At 39.6% G+C, this 22359-nt stretch overlaps 1 protein-coding gene across 5 annotated transcripts in view; it reads right to left on the reverse strand.

The window, feature by feature from the left end:
- The window catches only part of HERC2 (HECT and RLD domain containing E3 ubiquitin protein ligase 2), a 253596-nt gene that overhangs the window by 58317 nt on the left and 172920 nt on the right, over positions 1 to 22359 (reverse strand). For all 5 annotated transcript variants that reach the window (XM_088024974.1, XM_088024976.1, XM_088024975.1 and 2 more), the window contains exons 58-69: positions 20938 to 21019; positions 20686 to 20829; positions 19087 to 19177; positions 18604 to 18781; positions 18336 to 18417; positions 18080 to 18251; positions 17235 to 17379; positions 16152 to 16377; positions 12968 to 13139; positions 11519 to 11708; positions 10811 to 10951; positions 634 to 825 (exon numbers count right to left, since the gene is read on the reverse strand). In XM_088024974.1, the coding sequence (XP_087881100.1) occupies positions 634 to 825; positions 10811 to 10951; positions 11519 to 11708; positions 12968 to 13139; positions 16152 to 16377; positions 17235 to 17379; positions 18080 to 18251; positions 18336 to 18417; positions 18604 to 18781; positions 19087 to 19177; positions 20686 to 20829; positions 20938 to 21019 (1815 nt within the window). The remainder of the gene's footprint in view (positions 1 to 633; positions 826 to 10810; positions 10952 to 11518; positions 11709 to 12967; positions 13140 to 16151; positions 16378 to 17234; positions 17380 to 18079; positions 18252 to 18335; positions 18418 to 18603; positions 18782 to 19086; positions 19178 to 20685; positions 20830 to 20937; positions 21020 to 22359) is intronic.

Consider the following 22359-nt stretch of genomic DNA (forward strand, 5'->3'; position numbering starts at 1 on the left):
GGATCCCTACCTTATCCCTTACATTAAGATAAATCCCAGATGGGGTGCCTGGGTGGCTCAGTCAGTTAAGTTTCCGACTCTTGGCTTTGGCTCACGTCATGATCTCATGGGTTGTGAGATGGAGCCTCATGTTGTGCTTAGTGAGGAGTCTGCTTGAAGACTCTCTCCCTCTGGCCCTCCCCCACTTGCTCACACTCTCCCTCTCTCTCCCCAAAGTAAATAAATAAATCTTTAAAAAAAAAAGATAAATCCCGGATGGCTAAAAAAATGTAAATATAATAACTGAAATCATAAAAATAATTAGAAGAAACTTGAGAAAATTTCTTCAAATAATGTCATGTAGGTAAGCATTTTTTCAGCATAATACAAAATCCAGAAGTCATCAATGAAAAAAACTGGCAGATCTGACTTCATAAAAATCAGAAATTTCTAAATGGCAGAAAGTACCAAAATGATGTCAAAAGGCACACTGAAAGGACAACTGCAGCACATATGACAGAGAAAGGACTTACTTACAAAGAGTCCTTCTAAATTGCTATCTACTAGAATAAAATCAAGCACAAGATAAGGTGTGATGTCAACAGTAGCATATTCCCTGGAGAGGAGGCCCACAGCACCCATTGTGTGGCTCACCTGTGGGTAGGCGGTACCCATGCCAGACAGCACAGCTGAAAGCACGTCCCTGCCCTTGTCCCCTGCCCGGCTACACACGGACAGCTTGAGCAAGTCCACCATGACTCGGGTGTCATCTGCAACCAGCAGACTGGTGAATTCATCCAAGGACTGAGGTTCTGGACCTGATGCTTTATTTTGGCTTTCAACATCCTAAAAAGTCCAACAATTAAAATGAGAAATGATACATTAAGAAACAGTCACCAGTTTACCCATAAACTCAAAAGACACGCAACTACTACTGATGAATAAGGGACTTTAGAAGGCCTTTAATACCATGAAATGTCAGATTAAGAAATGACAGACCCCTAAAATTTCCATCACCATGTACACTATGCTTTCAAGACCAATTAATCATTTTTATTTATGAATCAAACCAAAACTGAAATGATAGGAATTTAGGGGTATAATAATCTGGATAATGCCTATGTCTCATAAATAAATTGGTAGGAAAGCAATGCCACTTCTACCTAAAAGAAAAAATTTTGCATAATTCAGGATAATTTCTGCATTAAATCCTCACCCTAGGAGATTGCCAAGTATTAGAAGTTGAATCTAGAAACCTAATTTATAAATAGTAATTTTTTATTACCAAAGACGGTTATGAGTAATTTCTATAGGACATATTTTTGTCAGCAGTAATAGCATAATAAACCAAGAGTTCCAAGTATAATTGCAAATAATGCATATTAAATAGATGATGGGGACTAAGGAGTGTACTTGTTATGATAACCACCAGATGTTGTACGGAAGTGTTGAATCACTGTATTATACACCTAAAACTGGTATTACACTGTATATTAACTGGAATTTAAATAAAAACTTAAAAAAAAAAAAAAGAATGCATATTTATCCCCAAGGGGAATATGCTGGCAAGGGAGAGAGTGTTAGGAGGGTACAATGGTCTGGCACAGGGAGCACCTACGTGGGCTGGGGAGGGTGTCCACATGTGGGGGTGGCTGGTGTGACAGAGCCACGCAAAGTAGAAGGTGTCCCTGCTTTGGCGGGACAGCATGGAAGGTGAGGGAGAGGTCACAAATCAAGCAGGTGAAAGGTATCCCTGCAGAAGTTAGACTGGTTTTGAAAGTCAGAACCTGTGCAGAGAAAGGAGGGTACCCATGTGGGAGAAGAGTGGCAACCAGATGGGAGGCTGGCTACCTAAGGGGAACTAAATAAACTGCCAATAATAGGAGTCAGGTTTCTCACTTTCAGAGAAGAGTTATAAATACAGAGGGGGAGAAAAGAAGAATGAATCCTGTGCAGTTAGAATTGATCGTATTGTTGTGAACGAGTGGTTTTCAAAATATGCACATTTATAATGAAATAAATACAAGTGTATTTCTCTATTGTGCGTATATATACACATACACATTTATTCCCTAGCTCTGTCCACTAAGAATGCTTGGGAACAGCAACATCTCAATAGCAATGAGCACTTGAAAATCTTGCCTTCTAAATACGATTCTCCACTAAAAAGAACCAAGACCTCCTAGAGACACATCTGATTTCTAGGCTGGAGGATAAAATATTTTGTTGAGCTTAGCTAGAACTGTGTGTTGTGCCAGAAAACAAGGAAACACTCAAATAATGATGAAAATATGTTAAAGGGACAGATAAAATTCTATAAAATATTTAAAGAATTAACACTAATCCTTCAAACTCTTCTAAAAAAACAGAAGATGAAGGAACACTGCCGAATTTATTCTATGAGGACAGTATTACTCTGATACCCAAAACAGGCAAAGACATCACCAGAAAACTACAGATCAGTATCCCTTATGAACACCGGTATAAAAACCCTCAACAAAACAGTAATCAACCCAGCAACGTATAAAAGGATTATACACTCCAAACACAGAAAGGGACAGAGCAAGCATAAATTCTGTGATGTTGGACTGAAACTGAAAATAGTGGTTTGAACTATTCATGGTTTTTATTATAAAGATAAGATGCTAAAGAAGAAAAAAATACACATATGTGTGCATGTTTGCTGAGAAGGTATAAACCAAGGACATCTGGTAGCAATTAACTTACCAAGTTTCCAGATCTTGTTTCTAAATTCTATGATCCACTAAAAGGAACCAGGACTCCTTGGAGAAATGGATGATTCCAGAGCAGGCACAAGATAAGTGAAAGATAAGTCTGGAACATGTTGTGCCAAAAAGTAAAGAAGTGCTCAAAGAATTAAGGACACATGTCAGAAGGACAAATGAGATGGACCAGAAGATGGCGGAGTAGGAGACCTGGATTTCGTCTGGTCTCAGGAATTCAGCTGAATAGGGATCAAACCATTCTGAACACCTACAAACTCAACAGGAGATCGAAGAAGAGAGTAGCAACAACTCTCTGAACAGAGAAGCGACCACTTACTGGAAGGTAGGAAATGCGGAGAAGGGAATCCGAGGCAATACTCGGGAGGATAGACGGCGGGGGGGTAGGGGGGGCTCCATCGGCCGCTTCTGGCAAGTGATAGAGCCGTGGAGCCCAAAATCAGAACTTTTAGAAGTCGGCTCCGCTGAAGGACGTCGCTCCAGTGGCTAAGCGGGGGGGGGGGGGGGGGGGGTGTGGAACCCTCACGGGACAGTGTGGTCTCAGGAACCTCGGGGTCACAGAAAAACCAGGGGTGCCTGAGTGCAGCAGAGCTCCCAGGTATCGGAGCAGGGAAGCCGGCTGCAGAGACAGATCCGAGGTGCAGGCTCTCAGCTCGGGGTTGCCGTAAACTGTGATCCGCGGCCCACTCAGGCCACTGCTCCCCCAGCAGGGACCCCACAAGCGGCAGGTCCGGGGAGACTCCCCTTCATCCCCCGGGGAGGAGCAGTGCGAGAGCGCACCGCAGGGATCTGCTGGGTTTGGAGACTCCACACGGGGTCGGGTGCCAGAGATACAAACACTCGGTCACAGGCCCGGTGAGCACGGAGTGCAGCCGGAGACCGGGGAGACTGGAGTGACTGCTTTTCTCTGGGGGCGCACTGAGGAGCGGGGCCCCGAGTTCTCAGCTCCTCCGGGTGGAGATTGGGAGGCCACCATTTTCACCCTGGTCCTCCAAAGCTGTACCGAGAGCTTGCAGGGAACAAAAGCTCCTGAGAGCAAACCCCAGCAGCTTGCTTAGCCCGGACCGATAAGGGCGGGGCAATTCCGCCTCCGACAAAGACATTTGGGAATCACGGCAACAGGCCCCTCCCCCAGAAGATTAGCACTAACAGCCAGCAAGCCAAGACCAAGTTTACCAATCAAGGAGAACAGGAGAACTCCAGCGCTAGGGGAATACTGCACATAGAATTCATGGCCTTTTTTACCATGATTCATTAGTTTTTAAAAGTTAATTTTTTTTACTGTTTTTCTAATTTTTCTTTTTCCCTTTTTCAACCAACATCTTATCAATCCCTTTTTTAAAAAAACATTTTTTATTTTTCATTTTTAGAGTCATATTTTATCCCTTCATAGTAATTACCCTTATTTTGGGCATACATATATATATATAAGTTGTTCTCTCTTTAAAATTTTGAGACACAGTTTCTTCTAACAGATCAAAATATACCCTAAATCACTACTGTATGGCGTTGTTCTAGTCTCCTGCCTGATCACATTCTCTCTTTTTCTTTTTTTTTTTAAATCTTTCTTTTTTCAAATAACTTATCATATCAATTCCTTTTATAAAATCTTTTATAACTTTCATCTTTACAGTGATCTTCCATCCCTTCATTGTATCAACCCTTATTTAGTACGTATATAAGTCTTTCTTCCTTTAAAATTTTAGGAGGCACTTTTTTCTAACCAAAATAGGCCCAAAATCCAGTGTGTGGCACTGATCTATGCACTACTCTGATCATATTTGATCATATTCTCTTTTTTTTGTATTGTTCTGTTTTCGTTTTTATCTTTTTCTTTTTGTGTTTTTTTTTTTCTCTTTCTTTTTTCTTTCTTTCCCTTTCTTTTCCCTCGGTTTCAGGTCTTTTCTGATTTGTATAGAGTATATTTCCTGGGGACGTTGCTAACCTGTTAGCATTTTGTTCTCTCATTCATCTATTCTCCTCTGGACAAAATGACAAGATAAAAAAAAAATTACAGCAGCAAAAAGAACAAGAGGTAGTACCATCAGCCAGGGACCTACTCAATACGGACATTAGTACAATGTCGGACCTAGAGTTCAGAATCATGACTTTAAAGATACTAGCTGGGCTTGAAAAAAGAATGGAAGTTATTAGAGAAATGCTTTCTGGAGAAATAAAAGAAATAAAATCTAACCAAGTCGAATTCAAAAAGGCTATTAATGAAGTGCAATAAAAAATGGGGGCACTAACTGCTAGGATAAATGAGGCAGAAGAGAGAATCAGCGATATAGAAGACCAAATGATGGAAAATAAAGAGGCTGAGAAAAAGAGAGAGAAACAACTACAGGATCACGAGGGCAGGATTCGAGAGATAAGCGATACGATAACACGAAACAACATTAGAATAATTGGGATCCCAGAAGAAGAAGAGAGAGAGGGGCAGAAGGTATATTGGAGCAAATAATAGCAGAGAACTTCCCTAATGTGAGGAAGGAAACAGGCATCAAAATCCAGGAGGCACAGAGAACCCCTCTCAAAATCAATAAAAATAGGTCAACACCCTGACATCTAATAATAAAGCTTACGAGTCTCAGAGACAAAGAGAAAATCCTGAAAGCAGCTCGGGAGAAGAGATATGTCACCTACAATGGTAGAAATACTAGATTGGCAACAGACCTATCCACAGAGACCTGGCAGGCCAGAAAGGACTGGCATGATATCTTCAGAGCACTAAACAAGAAAAATATGCAGCCAAGAATACTATAACCAGCTAGGCTGTCATTGAAAATAGAAGGGGAGATAAAAAGCTTCCAGGACAAACAAAAACTAAAGGAATTTGCAAACACAAAACCAGCCTTACAAGAAATCTTGAAAGGGGTCCTCTAAGCAAAGAGAGAGCATAAAAGCAGCATAGAGGAACACAGACAATATACAGTCACAGTCACCTTACAGGCAATACTATGGCACTAAATTCATAACTTTCAACAGTTAACCTGAATGTAAATGGGCTAAATGCCCCAATCAAAAGACACAGGCTATCAGATTGGATTAAAAAACAAGACCCATCTATATGCTGTCTGCAAGAGACTCATTTTAGACCCAAAGACACCCCCAGATTGAAAGTGAGGGGGTGGAAAACCATTTACCATGCTAATGGACACCAAAAGAAAGCTGGGGTGGCAATCCTTATATCAAACAAATTAGATTTTAAAACAAAGACTGTAATAACAGATGAAGAAGGACACTATATCCTACTTAAAGGGTCTATCCAACAAGAAGATCTAACAATTGTAAATATCTATGTCCCTAATGTGGGAGCAACCAATTATATAAGGCAATTAATAACAAAAGCAAAGAAACACATTGACAACAATACAATAATAGTGGGGGACTTTAACACCCCCCTCACTGAAATGGACAGATCATCTAAGCAAAAGATCAACAAGGAAATAAAGCCTTTAAATGACACACTGGACCAAATGGACTTCACAGACATATTCAAAAAAGTCCATCCCAAAGCAACGGAATACACATTCTTCTCTAGTGCCCATGGAACAATTCTCCAGAATTAATCACATCCTAGGTCACAAATCAGGTCTCAACCGCTACCAAAAGATTGGGATTATTCCCTGCATATTTTCAGACCACAATGCTTTGAAACTAGAACTCAATCACAAGGGGAAAGTCAGAAAGAACTCAAATACGTGAAAGCTAAAGAGCATCCTACTAAAGAAAAATGGGAGAACCAAGAAATTAAAGAAGAATTAAAAAAATTCATGGAAACCAATGAAAATGAAAACACAACGGTTCAAAATCTTTGGGATACAGCAAAGGCAGTCCTGAGACGAAAGTATATAGCAATACAAGCCTTTCTCAAGAAACAAGAAAGGTCTGAAATACACAACCTAACCCTACACCTAAAGGAGCTGGAGAAAGAACAGCAAATAAAGCCTAAACCCAGCAGGACAAGAGAAATAATAAAGATCAGAGCAGAAATCAATGAACTAGAAACCAAAAGAACAGTAGAACAGATCAACGAAACTAGGACCTGGTTCCTTGAAAGAATTAACAAGATTGATAAACCCCTGGCCAGACTGATCAAAAAGAAAAGAGAAAGGACCCAAATCAACAAAATCATGAATGAAAGAGGAGAGATCACAACCAACACCAAAGAAATACAAACAATTATAAGAACATATTATGCGCAACTCTAGGCCAGCAAATTAGATAACCTGGAAGAAATGAGTGCATTCCTACAGATGTATCAACTACCAAAATTGAAGCAGGAAGAAATAGAAAACCTGAACAGACCTATAACCACTAAGGAAACTGAAGCACTCATCAAAAATTTCCCAACAAACAAAAGCCCAGGGCCAGATGGCTTTCCCGGGGAAATCTATCACACATTTAAAGAATTAATACCTATTCTCCTGCAACTGTTCCAAAAAATAGAAATGGAAGGAAAACTTACAAACTCATTTTATGAGGCCAGCATTACCTTGATCCCAAAACCAGACAAAGACCCCATCCAAAAGGAGAATTACAGACCAATATCCTTGATGAACATGGATGCAAAAATTCTCACCAAAATACTAGCCAATAGGATCCAACAGTACGTTAAAAGGATTATTCACCATGACCAAGTGGGATTTATCCCTGGGCTGCAAGGCTGGTTCAACATCCACAAATCAATCAACGTGATACAATACATTAACAAAAGAAAGAAGAAGAATCATAGGATCCTCTCAACAGATGCAGAAAAAGCATTTGACAAAGTACAGCATCCTTTCTTGATCAAAACTCTTCAGAGTATAGGGATAGAGGTACATACCTCAATATCATAGAAGCCATCTATGAAAAACCTACAGCAAATAGCATTCTCAATGGGGAAAAACTGAGAGCTTTTCCCCTAAGGTCAGGAACGCGGCAGGGACGTCCACTACCACCACTGCTATTCAACATAGTATTAGAAGTCCTAGCCACAGCAATCAGGAAACAAAAAGAAATCGAAGGCATCCAAATCGGCAAAGAGGAAGTCAAACTCTCACTCTTTGCAGATGATATGATACTGTATGTGGAAAACCCAAAAGACTCCACCCCAAAACTGCTAGAACTCATACAGGAATTCAGTAAAGTAGCAGGATATAAAATCAATGCACAGAAATCAGTGGCATTCCTATACACCAACAACAAGACAGAAGAGAGACAAATCAAGGAGTCGATTCCATTTTCAACTGCACCCAAAACCATAAGATACCTAGGAATAAATTTAACCAAAGAGGCAAAGGATCTGTACTCAGAAAACTATAAAATACTCAGGAAAGAAATTGAAGAAGACACAAAGAAATGGAAAAACGTTCCATGCTCATGGATTGGAAGAACAAACATTGTGACGATGTCAATGCTACCTAGAGCAATCTACACATTCAATGCAATTCCCATCAAAATACCATCCACTTTTTTCAAAGAAATGGAACAAGTAATCCTAAAATTTGTATGGAACCAGAAGAGATCCCGAATAGCCAGAGGAATATTGAAAAAGAAAAGCAAAGCTGGCGGCATCACAATTCTGGACTTCCAGCTCTATTACAAAGCTGTCATCATCAAGACAGTATGGTACTGGCACAAAAACAGACATAGATCAATGGAACAGAATCAAGAGCCCAGAAGTGGCCCTCAACTCTATGGTCAACTCATCTTTGACAAAGCAGGAAAGAATGTCCAATGGAAAAAGACAGTCTCTTCAACAAGTGGTGTTGGGAAAATTGGACAGCCACATGCAGAAAAATGAAACTGGACCATTTCCTTACACCACACACAAAAATAGACTCCAAATGGTTGAAAGACCTAAACGTGAGACAGGAGTCCATCAAAATCCTAAAGGAGAATACAGGTAGCAACCTCTTCGACCTCAGCTGCAGCCACTTCTTCCTAGAAACATCGCCAAAGGCAAGGGAAGCAAGGGCAAAAATGAATGATTGGGATTTCATCAAGATAAAAAGCTTTTGCACAGCAAAAGAAACAGTCCACAAAACCAAAAGACAACCTACAGAATGGGAGGAAAGATTTGCAAAGGACTTATCAGATAAAGGGCTAGTATTCAAAATCTATAAAGAACTTATCAAACTCAACACCCAAAGAACAAATAATCCAATCAAGAAATGGGCAGAAGACATGAACAGACATTTCTCCAAAGAAGACATCCAAATGGCCAACAGACACATGAGAAAGTGCTCAACATCGCTCGGCATCAGGGAAATCCAAATCAAAACCTCAATGAGATACCACCTCACACCAGTCAGAATGGCTAAAATTAACAAGTCAGCAAATGACAGATGTTGGCGGGGATGTGGAGAAAGGGGAACCCTCCTACACTGTTGGTGGGAATGCAAGCTGGTGCAACCAATCTGGACAACAGTATGGAGGTTGAAAATAGAGCTACCATACAACCCAGCAATTGCACTCCTGGGTATTTACCACAAAGATACAAATGTAGGGATCCGAAGGGGTACGTGCACCCCAATGTTTATAGCAGCAATGTCCACAATAGCCAAACTGTGGAGAGAGCCAAGATGTTCATTGACAGATGAATGGATAAAGAAGAAGTGGTATATATACACAATGGAATATTATGCAGCCATCAAAAGCAATGAGATCTTGCCATTTGCAACGACGTGGATGGAACTGGAGGGTGTTTTGCTGAGTGAAATAAGTCAATCAGAGAAAGACATGTATCATATGACCTCACTGATATGAGGAACTCTTAATCTCAGGGAACAAACCGAGTGCTGCTGGAGTGGTGGGGGGTGGGAGGGATGGGGTGGCTGGGTGATAGACATTGGGTAGCGTATGTGCTATGGTGAGTGCTGCGAATTGTGCAAGACTGTTGAACTGAATCACAGATCTGTACTTCTGAAACAAATAATGCAACATATGTTAAGAAAAAAGAAAAAGAAGAAGATAGCAGGAGGGGAAGAATGAAGGGGAGTAAGTCGGAGGGGGAGATGAACCATGAGAGACGATGGACTCTGAAAAACAAACAGGGTTCTAGAGGGGAGGGGGATGGGTCAGCCTGGTGATGGGTATTAAGGAGGGCACATTCTGCGTGGAGCACTGGGTGTTATGCACAAACAATGAATCATGGAACACTACATCAAAAACTAATGATGTAATGTATGGTGATTAATATAACAATAAAAAATTAAAAAAAAAAAAAAAAAAGGACAAATGAACCAGCCAAAAGGGATTCCAGTGCCCATGTCTGGGAAAATTTAGGTGCCAAATGCTAACAGTAATGGATGTCATTATTTGAGTAAAGTAGGATTCCATGAATCTATACCAACATAGACGGATAGACAAAGATGAGAAGGGAAAGTTCTCACAGAAGAACAGCAACAATTATATTCAAAAAGGAATGATGAAATCTGAAAAATCACCATGTTACAACTACCACAGTAATAATGAATTCAGCTAGAATCATCAATAGTAAAAACTGCTGGGTAAAAATATGAGGAGGAACAAGGTTCTTACAGGTATTTACAGCCTCGAAGTATCTCCCCATGAATAGTTACTAACTCACTTTTATTAACTTCTGGTGGAGAAACCTGACAGATACTCTTAACCAAGCAGTAAGAATTAATATCACCAGTAATGCAGCAAATCAACAACACACATACCCCAATGGGATGCACTGAAAAGAACTCTACATCCTTCCTGTGGTATTCATCAAAAGGAAGAATTAAAGAATGTTCCATATTAAATACTAAAGAGACAACACACAACCCTGAGTTGGGTTCTAGACCTATAAAGGATACTATTAGGACAATGAGCAAAATCTGATTAGATCTATGGATTAGAAAGTAATCCTGGATGACTGTTGCTGCCCTGACACACTGAAGCCTTGAGGTTGAATGGGGATTGTGCCCTGCAGCTCCCCACCAATGGTTCAGAAAGGCTAACAACTGGAGAACCTAGGTGAATAATATATGAAAGTACAATGTGCTATATTTCTATGTTCTACTTCTCCAACTTTTGTATGCATTTAAGATTATTTCAAAATAAAATGTTAAAGAAGAAAGCTCCTTGACCTCTTTGGTTTTTGTCATAGTTTCTGCAATGATGCTGGCAGCTCCTGGGTCATCCGTCACTGGAATAAATGGTCGAGAAGAAGCTGAGGAAGCAGATGGGGTCACTGCAGAGGGGGTCACAGCATCGTCAGAAGAGATCATCTAGTTTAAAATTATACAGGAAGAGGAAAAACTCAGCAATGTGGCACACTTCCTACACAACTCCAAAAAGCCTTATCTCAAACCCCTTAGGCCATCTGGAATGTCCCAGACTTTATAGAGGTTAACAAGGTGCTTATACCACCAGCTCCAGTGGGGTACAGGGCAACCTTGCAAATCAAACACATTCATATTCCCATGAAAACCTATTAATATTCACAAAGGATCACATGAAGATTAAAATGAGTTCACATCTCTTCAAGTTGGGTTTTTCCCCAAAATAAGTTACAAAAACTCTTGGCTTTCAGAGCTTTAATGTTTCAGAATTGCAGATAAAGGACTGTGGGCTTGCATTTCACAACTTTTTAAAAGAATAAATCTATTTCTATTTAAGCATTAAAAAGATCCTTTTTAAACTGAATATTTTTCATTCAAGCCAAAAATCACAGCAGTAGGAACAAAAGCAGTCTGAATTAAGTGAAAGAAGGCCCTATACTTTCCTAAACACAAAGTAGCTACTTTTTCCTTTTTGATCTAATGTTGCTTTATTGCTGTACTATTTATTTTTACCTCTCCTCTCTTTTCTTGCCATGGATTTGGACTCAGTCTGTCTTCAATATCAACAGCCAGCACACATTCCTCTCCATTCACAGGACTGGCCAGAGCAGACACATCGGAAGGAGGTGCTGAGGAGGAGAATGAAGGACACTCCACCGGGGCAATCATGCCAGCTGGCATGAGCGCGCCAACTACTGCATCTCTGTCAGGAGAGAAAGCCAGGCCTGTGGTGAACTGCCCTTAACCATTACAGGAGAGAAGAGTCAAGAAGAGGGACAAACACTTACTGAATGACTCCCTCATTTTTATAGGATACACATAAAGCAGTTCTGGGAAAATACCGAACTAATATTCCTCAGCTAAAAGCTACAACGTGTACTTATGATCTTATGACCTCAGTGATGACAGGTGAAAAAATAACAAATAGAAGAATCAGACCAGAATAAACCCCCAGACTCCCCTGAGGAATCTTCTAGGATCATTGTTAGAGCCTGAGGATAATTTTTTGTTTACTGAAAGCTGTGTACCAAAGGTGCCTCACACAAGGCAGCAAAGACTAAATGTCCTCTCAGTGACAGAGTTGGCCTTTGGTATGAAACTAATGTTCCTGTGTAATTTTCATCAGGTCCATAACCATGATAGATGGGCAACTAACAGACTGAGAAAATAGCAGCAAAAAAGATAGCATTATCAAAACTCTGTTTATCAAGTGTTTGAGTGAAGGAGATGACAAGTGGTCTTAAACATCACTGTATACTTGTATCAGTTAATTCTTCATCTCATTCTTCAAATAGTAATGCTTAGAGCTTACTGGCCATAAAAAAAATTTTTTTTTTAATTTGGGTTTCTTTTTTGAGAGAGAGAGAGAAAGAGAGAGAGCAGGGGTGGAGGAGGAGTAGTGGGAGAGGGAGAGAGAATCTTAAGCAAGCTCCACGCCCAGCACAGAGCCCGATGCAGAGCTCAATCTCATGACCCTAAGATTATGACCTGAGCCTAAATCAAGAGTCGAACACCTAACCAACTGAGCCACCCAGGCACCCCAATTTGGAATTTTGATTCATATTTCAACCCCCATGAAAAAAAAGCACAGGGGTGCCTGGGTGGCTCAGTCGGTTAAGTATCTGACTCTTGATTTTTGGCTCAGGCCGTGATCTCAGGGTCATGAGATCAAGCCCTGTGTTCTCAGGCTCCATGATCAGCAGGGAGTCTGCTGGAGATTCTCTCTCTCTTTCCGTCCCTCTGGCCCTCTCCCGCCTCGTGTGCACAGGCACTCTCTCGCTCTCTAAAATAAACAGATCTTTAAAAAAAAAATCATCATTCACTATCTAAGGGTATATGACCTAAAACTCACAGTATTTAAAGACAATAACACAACATTCTCTGAGACATTTGATTAACCAAAAATACAAAACCTGAAATTTAAATAACGGCAGGATTTCAAAAGCTAGCCAACAAGCCTACCTGGCATACATGATTTGCAATGCTGTAAGTATATGAGATAAGGCCTGCTGTTTGGCCAGATTTCCATCCAATGACAGGAGAATTTTGGCAAGAGAAGGGCGATTTGGCTTAGAATTATTTGCACCACTGATTTTATTGCTGGCAGCAGAAGAATCAGCATCTGAAGGCACACCTGAAAAAGGAAAATAAAATTTGGGATCAATTTTAAAGATCAGAGTTTGCTCTATTCCTATTTGACCTCTTCAGTTTATTTCTAAAACACACTGCAATCTGCATTTTACTATTTCACAGATTAAGTATTAGGCTAATGGTCTTCCAGAGTAAAAACAAAAAAATAAGCAACCTATTTATTCATACTTCTATAAAGAAGTTATTTTCATCAAAGCTTTGCTGTTTGACTACAAAAAAAAAAGTTATGAAAATATGGTAACTACCTGTATTTATTTACCATTGAAATGCAAGACAAAAAATAGTACAAAACAATGGAGACAAGACAAAACAATGGTTCACCAATACACAGTCTTACTGGACACATGACCCAGCTCATCACTGCCCTAAGAGTTCAAAGGCTTCAGCCAAGGGAAGTGGTCTACATGAGTAAAGGAGGCACAGCTCTGGGGCAGGGAGGCCAATGGGTCAGAGTTCACAAAAACAGAAGCAGAGAAGAGACAGTTGCCCAGATAAGTGTGTCAGGGCGTTGTGCAAGTACCCTCACTCACCCCAGTTGACGATGCAGCAAAAGGTGATGGGTGCCTCCATGAGAAGGAACTTCCCAAAGCCAAAGAAAGAACTACATGAAAGTACTAGAAGCCCAGCACGTATGCTGGAAGAATGCAGAGGAACCAGCATAGCACTTGCTCCCATCAGCCAGACATGAAGACCTCATTATTCATTGGGCGCTAAGTACTCATAAGGGTCTTGTCTAAGTGGTGGGGAATAATTAGCCCCAGACTAACATCAGGTCTGAAGCCACTAAACAAATCCAAAACCAAGACCCAAAAGGAAGAAAACATTTCAGAGTAACTTAACTGTATCTAAACTAAAGATTTACAGACATACAAAAATCTCCAGCAGGCTATTTTCTAAAAATTGACAAGCTGATTCTAACACTCAAAACAGCATTTGAAAAAGAACAAAGTTAAAGAAGTTACCACAGCATGAATTTGGGTCTTTTATAAAGTTATAGTAATCAAAACAATGTGGTATTGGCATCAAAATACAAAAATAAGGCAACAAAACTGAGCATCCAGAAATAGATCCACAACATACATTGACAAGTGATTTTCAACAAAGGTGCAAAAAGCAATTCAACAGAGAAAGGATAGTTTTCTTCAATAAATGCAACTGAAACAACTGGATATCCACACACACGCCCCCCAAAAGAATTTCAGTACACAATATATAAAATTTAATTCAGGATCAAGCATAGACTTAAATATCTAAAACTACAGGGGTGCCTGGGTGTCTCAGTCAGGTAAGTGTTTGCCTTTGGCCCAGGTCATGATCCCAGTGTCATGGGATCGAGCCCCGCATCAGGCTCCGTGCTCAGCAGGGAACCTGCTTCTCCCTCTCCCTCTGGCCTGCCTGCCTACTTGTGATCTTTCTCTCTATCAAATAAGTAAATAAAATCTTTAAAAAGAAAATCTAAAGCTACAGAACTTACATAAGAAAACACCAGAAATGATTCTTCGTGATCTTGAGTACACAAAGCCTTTTTAGATATAAACCCCAAAGTATGATCCATTAAAAAAAATGGACTTTATCAAAATTAAGAATTTCTGCTCTTTAAAATTCACTTGTGAAGAGGATGAGAAGACAAGCAACACTGGGAGAAAATATGTACAAGTCACATATCTGACAAAAGACTTGTACCCAGAATTTATAAAGAACACTCAAGGGGCGCCTGGGTGGCTCAGTGGTTAAACGTCTGCCTTCGGCTCAGGTCATGATCCCAGGGTCCTGGGATCGAGCCCCACATCGGGCTCCCTGCTCTGCGGGAAGCCTGCTTCTCCCTCTGCCCCTCCCCCTGCTTGTGTTCCTGCTCTCACCGTCTCTCTCTGTGTCAAATAAATCTTAAAAAAAATAAAAAATTAAAACTCAGTAAGAAAACAACCTAGTTTTAAATATAGGCAAAAGATAGGAATAGGCACCACAACAAAAAACACATTTGGATGGTAAATACACATGATGCTCAACATCATTAGTCATCAGGGAAATGCAAAGTAAAATCACAATGAGATACCACTACATATCTACACAAATCTAGGTTCAAATTATAAAGACTGACCAAACCAAGTGTAGACAAAAATATGGAGTAAGCTGAAGCTCTGGAACAACAACTTTGCAAAAACAGTCAGTAGGATTCTTAAGAAGATAAACATACACCTACCAAATGATTCAACCATTCCTCTCCTAGGTATTTACCCTAGAGAAATGCAAGTGTAGGTCCATATAAAGATTTGAACATGAATGTTCATAGCAACTGTATTTGTAGAGCCAAAAACTGGAAACAACCTGAAAGTCCACCCACAGGCAACTAATAACAAATTGCAGTATACGCATAAATGAAATACTACTCAAGAATGAAAAAGAATCATTGGTACATGCAACATAGATGAATCTCAAAATGATCCTGAGTGGAAAAAGTGAGATTTAAAAAGTACCTACTGTATGATTCCATTTATATAAAACTCATAAAATGCAAACTGATATAGTGTCAGAAAGCAAGTCAAGTGGTTGTAGGAGAAAGGAAGCCTGAGAAGGGGCACAAAGAATATGCATATTTTCACTTATCTTGACTGCAGTGATGCTTTCACAGGTGCACACATGTCAAAGCTCATACACTTTAAATATGTATGGTTTGTTGTATGTCAATTATATCTGAGTTAAGCTGTTAAAAATACCAAGTAGCCCAGCCCAGCACAGTGCTTATATATGTCAAGTAGTTATTATACAGCATTGCCAGAACTGATTTGATCATAATAGAATCAGCATCATACCTCCTTTTAAAATTTTCATTCCAGCATGGAAAGATCAAAGCACCATGAATTACTTTGTGGCCTTGGTTCAGAATGCAGTTAACACAGTGCTAAAAACTTTAATCTGGTGGTCTTATTAAATATTCTATCTATGATGTTGCTCTACCATACAGAAGTATCTCATACTAAATACAAATCTGTGTTACCTAAATAGGAAGCACCTAAAGGGTCTCTTGCAGTCTGAAAGAGGACGGGCTCGTGGACAGAGGGTGTTGCCACATCAACGGTAGTCCATGCCACACTGTGTGAAGACCCACAAGCCACTCGCGTGATCTTCTGGCCTTCCAAGCCTTGTACAAGCGTAGGCTTTCTATTAACTGTGGTTGTGCCATTGCCCTGTTGGCCATGGTCATTATCCCCCCAAGCATAAACCTGTTATAGGGAACAAAAACAGAATTTTTCAACATTTGAGAACATTTTCTTTAAATTTACTTCAAACTTCTTTCCAATAACTATAAATAAGTATTTACTTAATATCAATCCAATGAATTCATCTGTTCTGTTTTGTTTTAGGAAGCAGGGAGATTCTCCTCTTCAATTAAGTTCAATAGTTATTTTTTCCTTTATTTTGCAAAGAAAAATGATCAAAAACAATATGCTCACTTTTCATGTAATTCACTTCTTGGCTTTACAGAATTAGAAGGAGTAATTCATTTTTAATTCATTTTGATTAAAAAGCAGTGTGCTCTTGTTATAATGAGCACTGGGTGTTATATGTAAATGATGAGTCACTAAATTCTACTCCTGAAACCAATATTACACTATATGTTAACTAACTAGAACTTAAATAAAAATTTGAGGAAAAAAAAGTGTGCTAATTTGTTGTCATAAATGAATTTTTAAAATATAACATGAGCCTGTCATGATATGGATTCTCAAAACAGAAGAATGACTTTATTTCTAAAATGACGTACATATATCTCCCCATCGGTTATCAATTTCTAAAGTAAAACACTGCTAATACCTTAGCAGTAGGAGCACCTTCAATGACAATAATCTTTTCACCATTCCAGGTGGACTTTAGAGCAGGAAAGCCTACCACTTTACAACATCTGTCAGTCAGCAACTCTTTAATTTACCGGGTGTCCCTGCCTACGCTGACAACTGGGCAGATAACACACAAGAACAAAATGGGCACAGCTCATCCTCCTGGTTCTTTAAGTACTAAGACTCATTTCATTTCATCGTGAATTATATTTTTGACACAAGGACTTGTCACCTCAGCTTACCTGCCCTGCATCTGTGACTGCCAGGCAATGCAGGGCCCCAACGGCCACATGCACAATCTTCTTCCCTCTCAGCCCTTCCACTACCTGTGGCTTCCGCACATGCACATCAGAGCCATGGCCCAATCTGAAGTAATCCCCCTTCCCCCTGCAAGGAGATCAACAGTGTGCATTTTAATATATGGTTATTGTCTGGCAATGTTCCACAGGAAAATACTCATTGTTTACGGCACTAGAGCCAGCTCATTAACATCACACACAGTGCCCAGGGTCTCTGAAATTACGTTGTAAAATAGTATATCATTAATTCATTAATTCTATAGCAAGATCCTTAATGTGTGTTGTGTACACTTAAGTTACTGATATAGGTTAATTCTTCCTCAAGCTGTCTCTGAGTCACAATACTCAAGCTAAGGCCCATCACATTGTCACAAGGTCAGCTGGATGCCCCACTCCTTTTAAATTTAATAAAATAAGCTTTCACAAGAGAGACACGAACTTTTTCAGGATCAAAGAAATCAGAAGTCTGCTTTCCGCCCAATTGATCACTAGGCTTCTGGCATGATAAGAAAAAAGAAACTGTCTACATAAACCTCACCTAAACAGGGAAGACAAGCTGGACTAAAATTTCTCTAGTCTTCTTTTCCAAATGACCCACTTACAAGAAAAATTTCTTATTATAATATTGTCACTAATCCCAACTCGAAATAAATAAAAGAAAAAAGATGCCTGGATATAAGAAAATGAAGGTTAACCATCCCTCCAGGGTGGGCATGGGTTATAGGGTGGAGGCCCACCACTGTCTCACATGGACAGACACACTGATGGGTGACATAGAGTTTACATACCATGTCCACACCACTCCTGACTTGGTGAGGGCCAAGGAAAACTGAGCTCCGCATTCAATCTGGCACACTCCCTGTCCATTCAGTCTCTCAATATTCTGGGGAATGTTACAGCCTTCACTTCCTCCCCGGCCCAGTTTTCCAAAGTCACCATCACCCCAGGAAAATACCAAACCTAGGTTTAAAAAATGCAAACTTCAGGCCAGTGCTTCATGATGTTCCTACCCACCCAGAAACACAGAGTCAGGCAGGAGCTCACCTTCATCGGTCAAAGCCAGGGTCTGTGCATCTCTACTTCCACATGCAACCTGGATTACTCTGTGACCAAGAAGGACTTTCACCTACTCAATTACAAATTTAAAAACAGAATCAAGCACAGGCACTGAGAAAACAAGGGAAATTTTTTCCATAGACTGAAAGCCAATAATGCGCACGTCTTTATGAACTTTCCTAGACTCGAAGCTTATCTTCTCTTGAAATCAGCAGATGGTAAGCTTTCTGTAAGCAACAAAAATGTGTATAATCACCATTTTGGGCTTTAGTTGTGTTGTATTATCCCCATGTCCCAACCGGCCGTACTCTCCAAGGCCCCAGGTGTATAGCTCCCCACTGGACGTGAGGGCTGCACTGTGCGAGCTCCCACAGGCAATATCCCGGATACGCTTGGTTTTCAGGGCCTCTATAAGCCGTGGCTTGTCACAGTTCCTAAAACAAGATTAAATAATATTGCCTATAATCAATCCAGTCTTTTTTAAAGAAGAAAAAAAGGACATCTACACTGGTCCACATTTAGTTAAAACAACATCTGTAGATCAACTTAACTATCAAACATTAAAACAGATCATGAGGCCAAATCACATTCAGAGATATTTTTAACAAATATATTTTTAGGTTCCATTTTTAAGAATGACCTATCCTATTTAATTTTCTGCAAAATAACTACCAAAGGATATTCACTATTATCATAAGTAATGTTTCTTATTAGCAAGTAATGAAGAAAATATTCTTACATTCTGCTGAAGTGTCCAAGTTTGCCATCATCACCTTCACCCCAGGAAAACACTTTCCCATCAACAGTTAAAGCTGTAGCATGTCGGCCACCTGTAACATTCACACAGATATAGGCTGCCAAATTTGATTTACAAAAAGTTCACAGCATTATTACTTTACTCTGCCTGGCATGCAGCATTTGTTCAATGAATACGCGTTCAATAAATGAGTAGATAGGATCAGCATTTCAGGGTGAAAATACATAAAGTCAGTGAACTTTTATTAAATTACAAAGTTTAAATCCTAGAATGGATTTTACTTGCAAAGAAGAAGCAAAATAGTGCCATGTTTAATAATGAGTTTCCTGTTATGTTAAATATATAAAAGATCAAAATTCAGGTGGAAAAAAAGTAAAAATAAGTACATTTATGATTAGGGAAATTATCAAATGCACTGGCAATTAAGCTTTAGAGAAATGTACACCAACTGTGGAGTTATTTAAGCAAAAGCACCGTCATTCACAATTAACACATTATACCTATTCTTTCGTGGTCATGCTCTTCCCCAGTGGGGACCATTCTCCCAGCCCATCTACTCTGCCCCAAGACTGAAGAGCACTATCTTTACTGGTGTTCTCTCTCTGTCACTTCTGTCCCTGCCAACTCCTGGGCTCCCAGTCCCCCAAATCATTCATTCTGCCCTATTCTTTACCAACAAAACCCACACTAATGAGAGTAACAATGTGCTCAGCTAAAAACTATACTTCCCAGAGTCCCTTACCCAGAGAGGATGGTGACAGAGATCCAACAGAAGTGAGCGATGCTTCCTGAAAAGGGCTTTATTTAGAGGGGCTAAGTGGGCTGGAGGACACATCTGTCTGTGCCCACCTATACAGAGCTGCATGGTCATCTGTCAATGAAGGTGGAAAGAACAGCAAGCCTGCACTTGTGCTCCTCATGGGCACAGAGCTACCATACTAGCCCTGGACCCCATCCCCAGACTTTTACAGAGAAGAAAAGTAAAATTCTATCTTGCTCAAGCCAGTACTGTTTGGACTTGCTTTTATATGGGGTTAAACCTAAACCTATTCAGTGCAGGCATGAACTGAGTTTTGTACCTAATTTATTAGTTCCAGTCCTCAGAGGCCTAGCATAGTGCTTTGAAATAATTCTCAGTAAAGGTTTCCTAAATTGAGAGAGTGTGATTTGTTTTCAAAGGATCTTTCTTATCACTGGGGTTCACAGACGCTTTGGAAATCTGATGAAAGCTATAGGCTCTTTTGCCAGAAAAATAACACATATTTAAGCACAGAACATGATGATTTCAAAGATGCCATGAACCAAAGACCACAGCTCCGAGACTGAAAACCCACACCTTGGAGAGGGGTAGTCCCTACACACCTGGAATGCCAACAACTGCTGATCTCTAAAAAGCCTCGTGTAGCAAAATACTTAAATTCTAGACCACCTGGAGATTTACATTATCCAACTTTTATTCTTAATAATTAAGTAAACTTGAAAAAGAATATACCCTAGGGAAAATTATTTAAAGGCCGTAATTATTTGCAGAGCATAAGCAACAGGCTTATCTGCGTATGAGTGCCAACTCTGGTCTGGTACCTGAATGAACGGCCACCTTCTTGACCACGTAACTGCTAAGAGCTGTAATCTGCCGAGGGATGGGCACAGTCCCGCTAGAGATGCCTAGCCCCAGTCGGCCATTCGTGGCTTCTCCACAGGCATATACCTTCCCTTCCACAGTCACTGCAAAGAACAAGAGCAAGGACAAGACTCACTTTTCACAACATAACAACTATGTTTTTGGTGGTAAGCATAATTTATAAAAAATTTTTGGTATAAGAATAATCATACCTGCAAACAAACTTTTAGAACCACCAGCCACCTGTACCACATTCAAAGCAGACAGTGTCTCAGAGAATGAAGGAACCTTTATCTAGAACAGGATTTTTTTGTTAAGCAAAAGAAGGAAAAAGATCATTTTATTTATGCTTTTAAAATTAAAAGTATCCTCATTAGATGATATAAGAAATTACTGTTTACCAAAGAAGTTCTTTTCTCTTAGAGATACACTAAAGTATTCTAAGGATGAAAGAATATATTGAGATATACTTTAAATGGGGGGAGGGAGGGGAGTGTAAGATAAATAAATAAAATAAAGACAAAAAATGTGACCTTCTACTGTTAACTGTTGAAGCTGGTACAGGAACATGAGGGCTCAGGTCCCTATTCTTTCTACCTGCTATGTTTTAACAGCTCCATAATAAAAGGTGAAAAATAAAATATACATAATGTAAAGATATAACCAAGTATCTGGTAAACTACATCTTATTTCAGGTCTTGTCCTACTCATTCTTATTGATTCTGACATCTCTAAGAAATTATACACTTCAATTTCCCATTATAGATGAGTGCGACCTAATTTAAAATTCTTAAAGCCCTTGTCTAGAAACCCTTTATGATTCCTAGAAATTATCAGATAGTCACTACTACGGTGCAAGAAATCTACCCTTCATGTACAAACTCCAACAAAGGGCCATGTGCCTCAGGATCACCTAGACAGCCCTGTACTATCACAACTGAGACTCCCAGATCTTAGTGCCTCCTACCCACCTCCAAATGGAGTCTACAGGCCTTAAAACACAAATGCATTCAAGACTGTTCAAATACAGATGAAGGTTTGTTGTACTTGAAAGGAGAGACTTAAAATGAGTTCTAACTTTCCTTCTCAGCTTCTCAACAATGCAGGTAATAAGGGATCTTATGATGGGTGAAGTTTCACAGAATACTAAAAGGAAGCAGAGACACTGAAGAGAAACTCTTTCCAGCCACTAAAACTTGGAGGTATTTGTTTTGTGGCTCCTCAGTTAAGAGACACTAAGTAACATAAATAGATACTGAATTCAACTCTAGTTCAAATGCATCATTTGTTATAACTACTCTTTAAATGATATCTTGCTCATCTTCATACCACTACAGCATTTTTTACACACTATTTTGTTCATGGTAAGCAAAAATGCTTATTGTATTGATGGCAAAATAAATAATTACAGTCTATAATTTTCATCTATATACTTGTCGAATCCTTTCAAAAGTGTATTTTTTAGTTTATAGAACAGCAATAATATAACTACAACTAAAATGCACTATTTTCCAAGGACAGAGGCTTTAACAGAAACTAAATTTGATAATAATGACAAGTTCATATCGATAATTTCTTCAGAAAAGTCAATTTAGAAAACAACTTATAGAAGGCAAACCATCATAAAAACCTTA

The sequence above is a fragment of the Eumetopias jubatus genome, unplaced genomic scaffold, assembly GCF_037043125.1.
Source record: "Eumetopias jubatus isolate StellerSeaLion01/CBP00866 unplaced genomic scaffold, mEumJub1_p1.0 scaffold_7, whole genome shotgun sequence".
In the NCBI taxonomy this organism is placed as follows: Eukaryota; Metazoa; Chordata; class Mammalia; order Carnivora; family Otariidae; genus Eumetopias; species Eumetopias jubatus.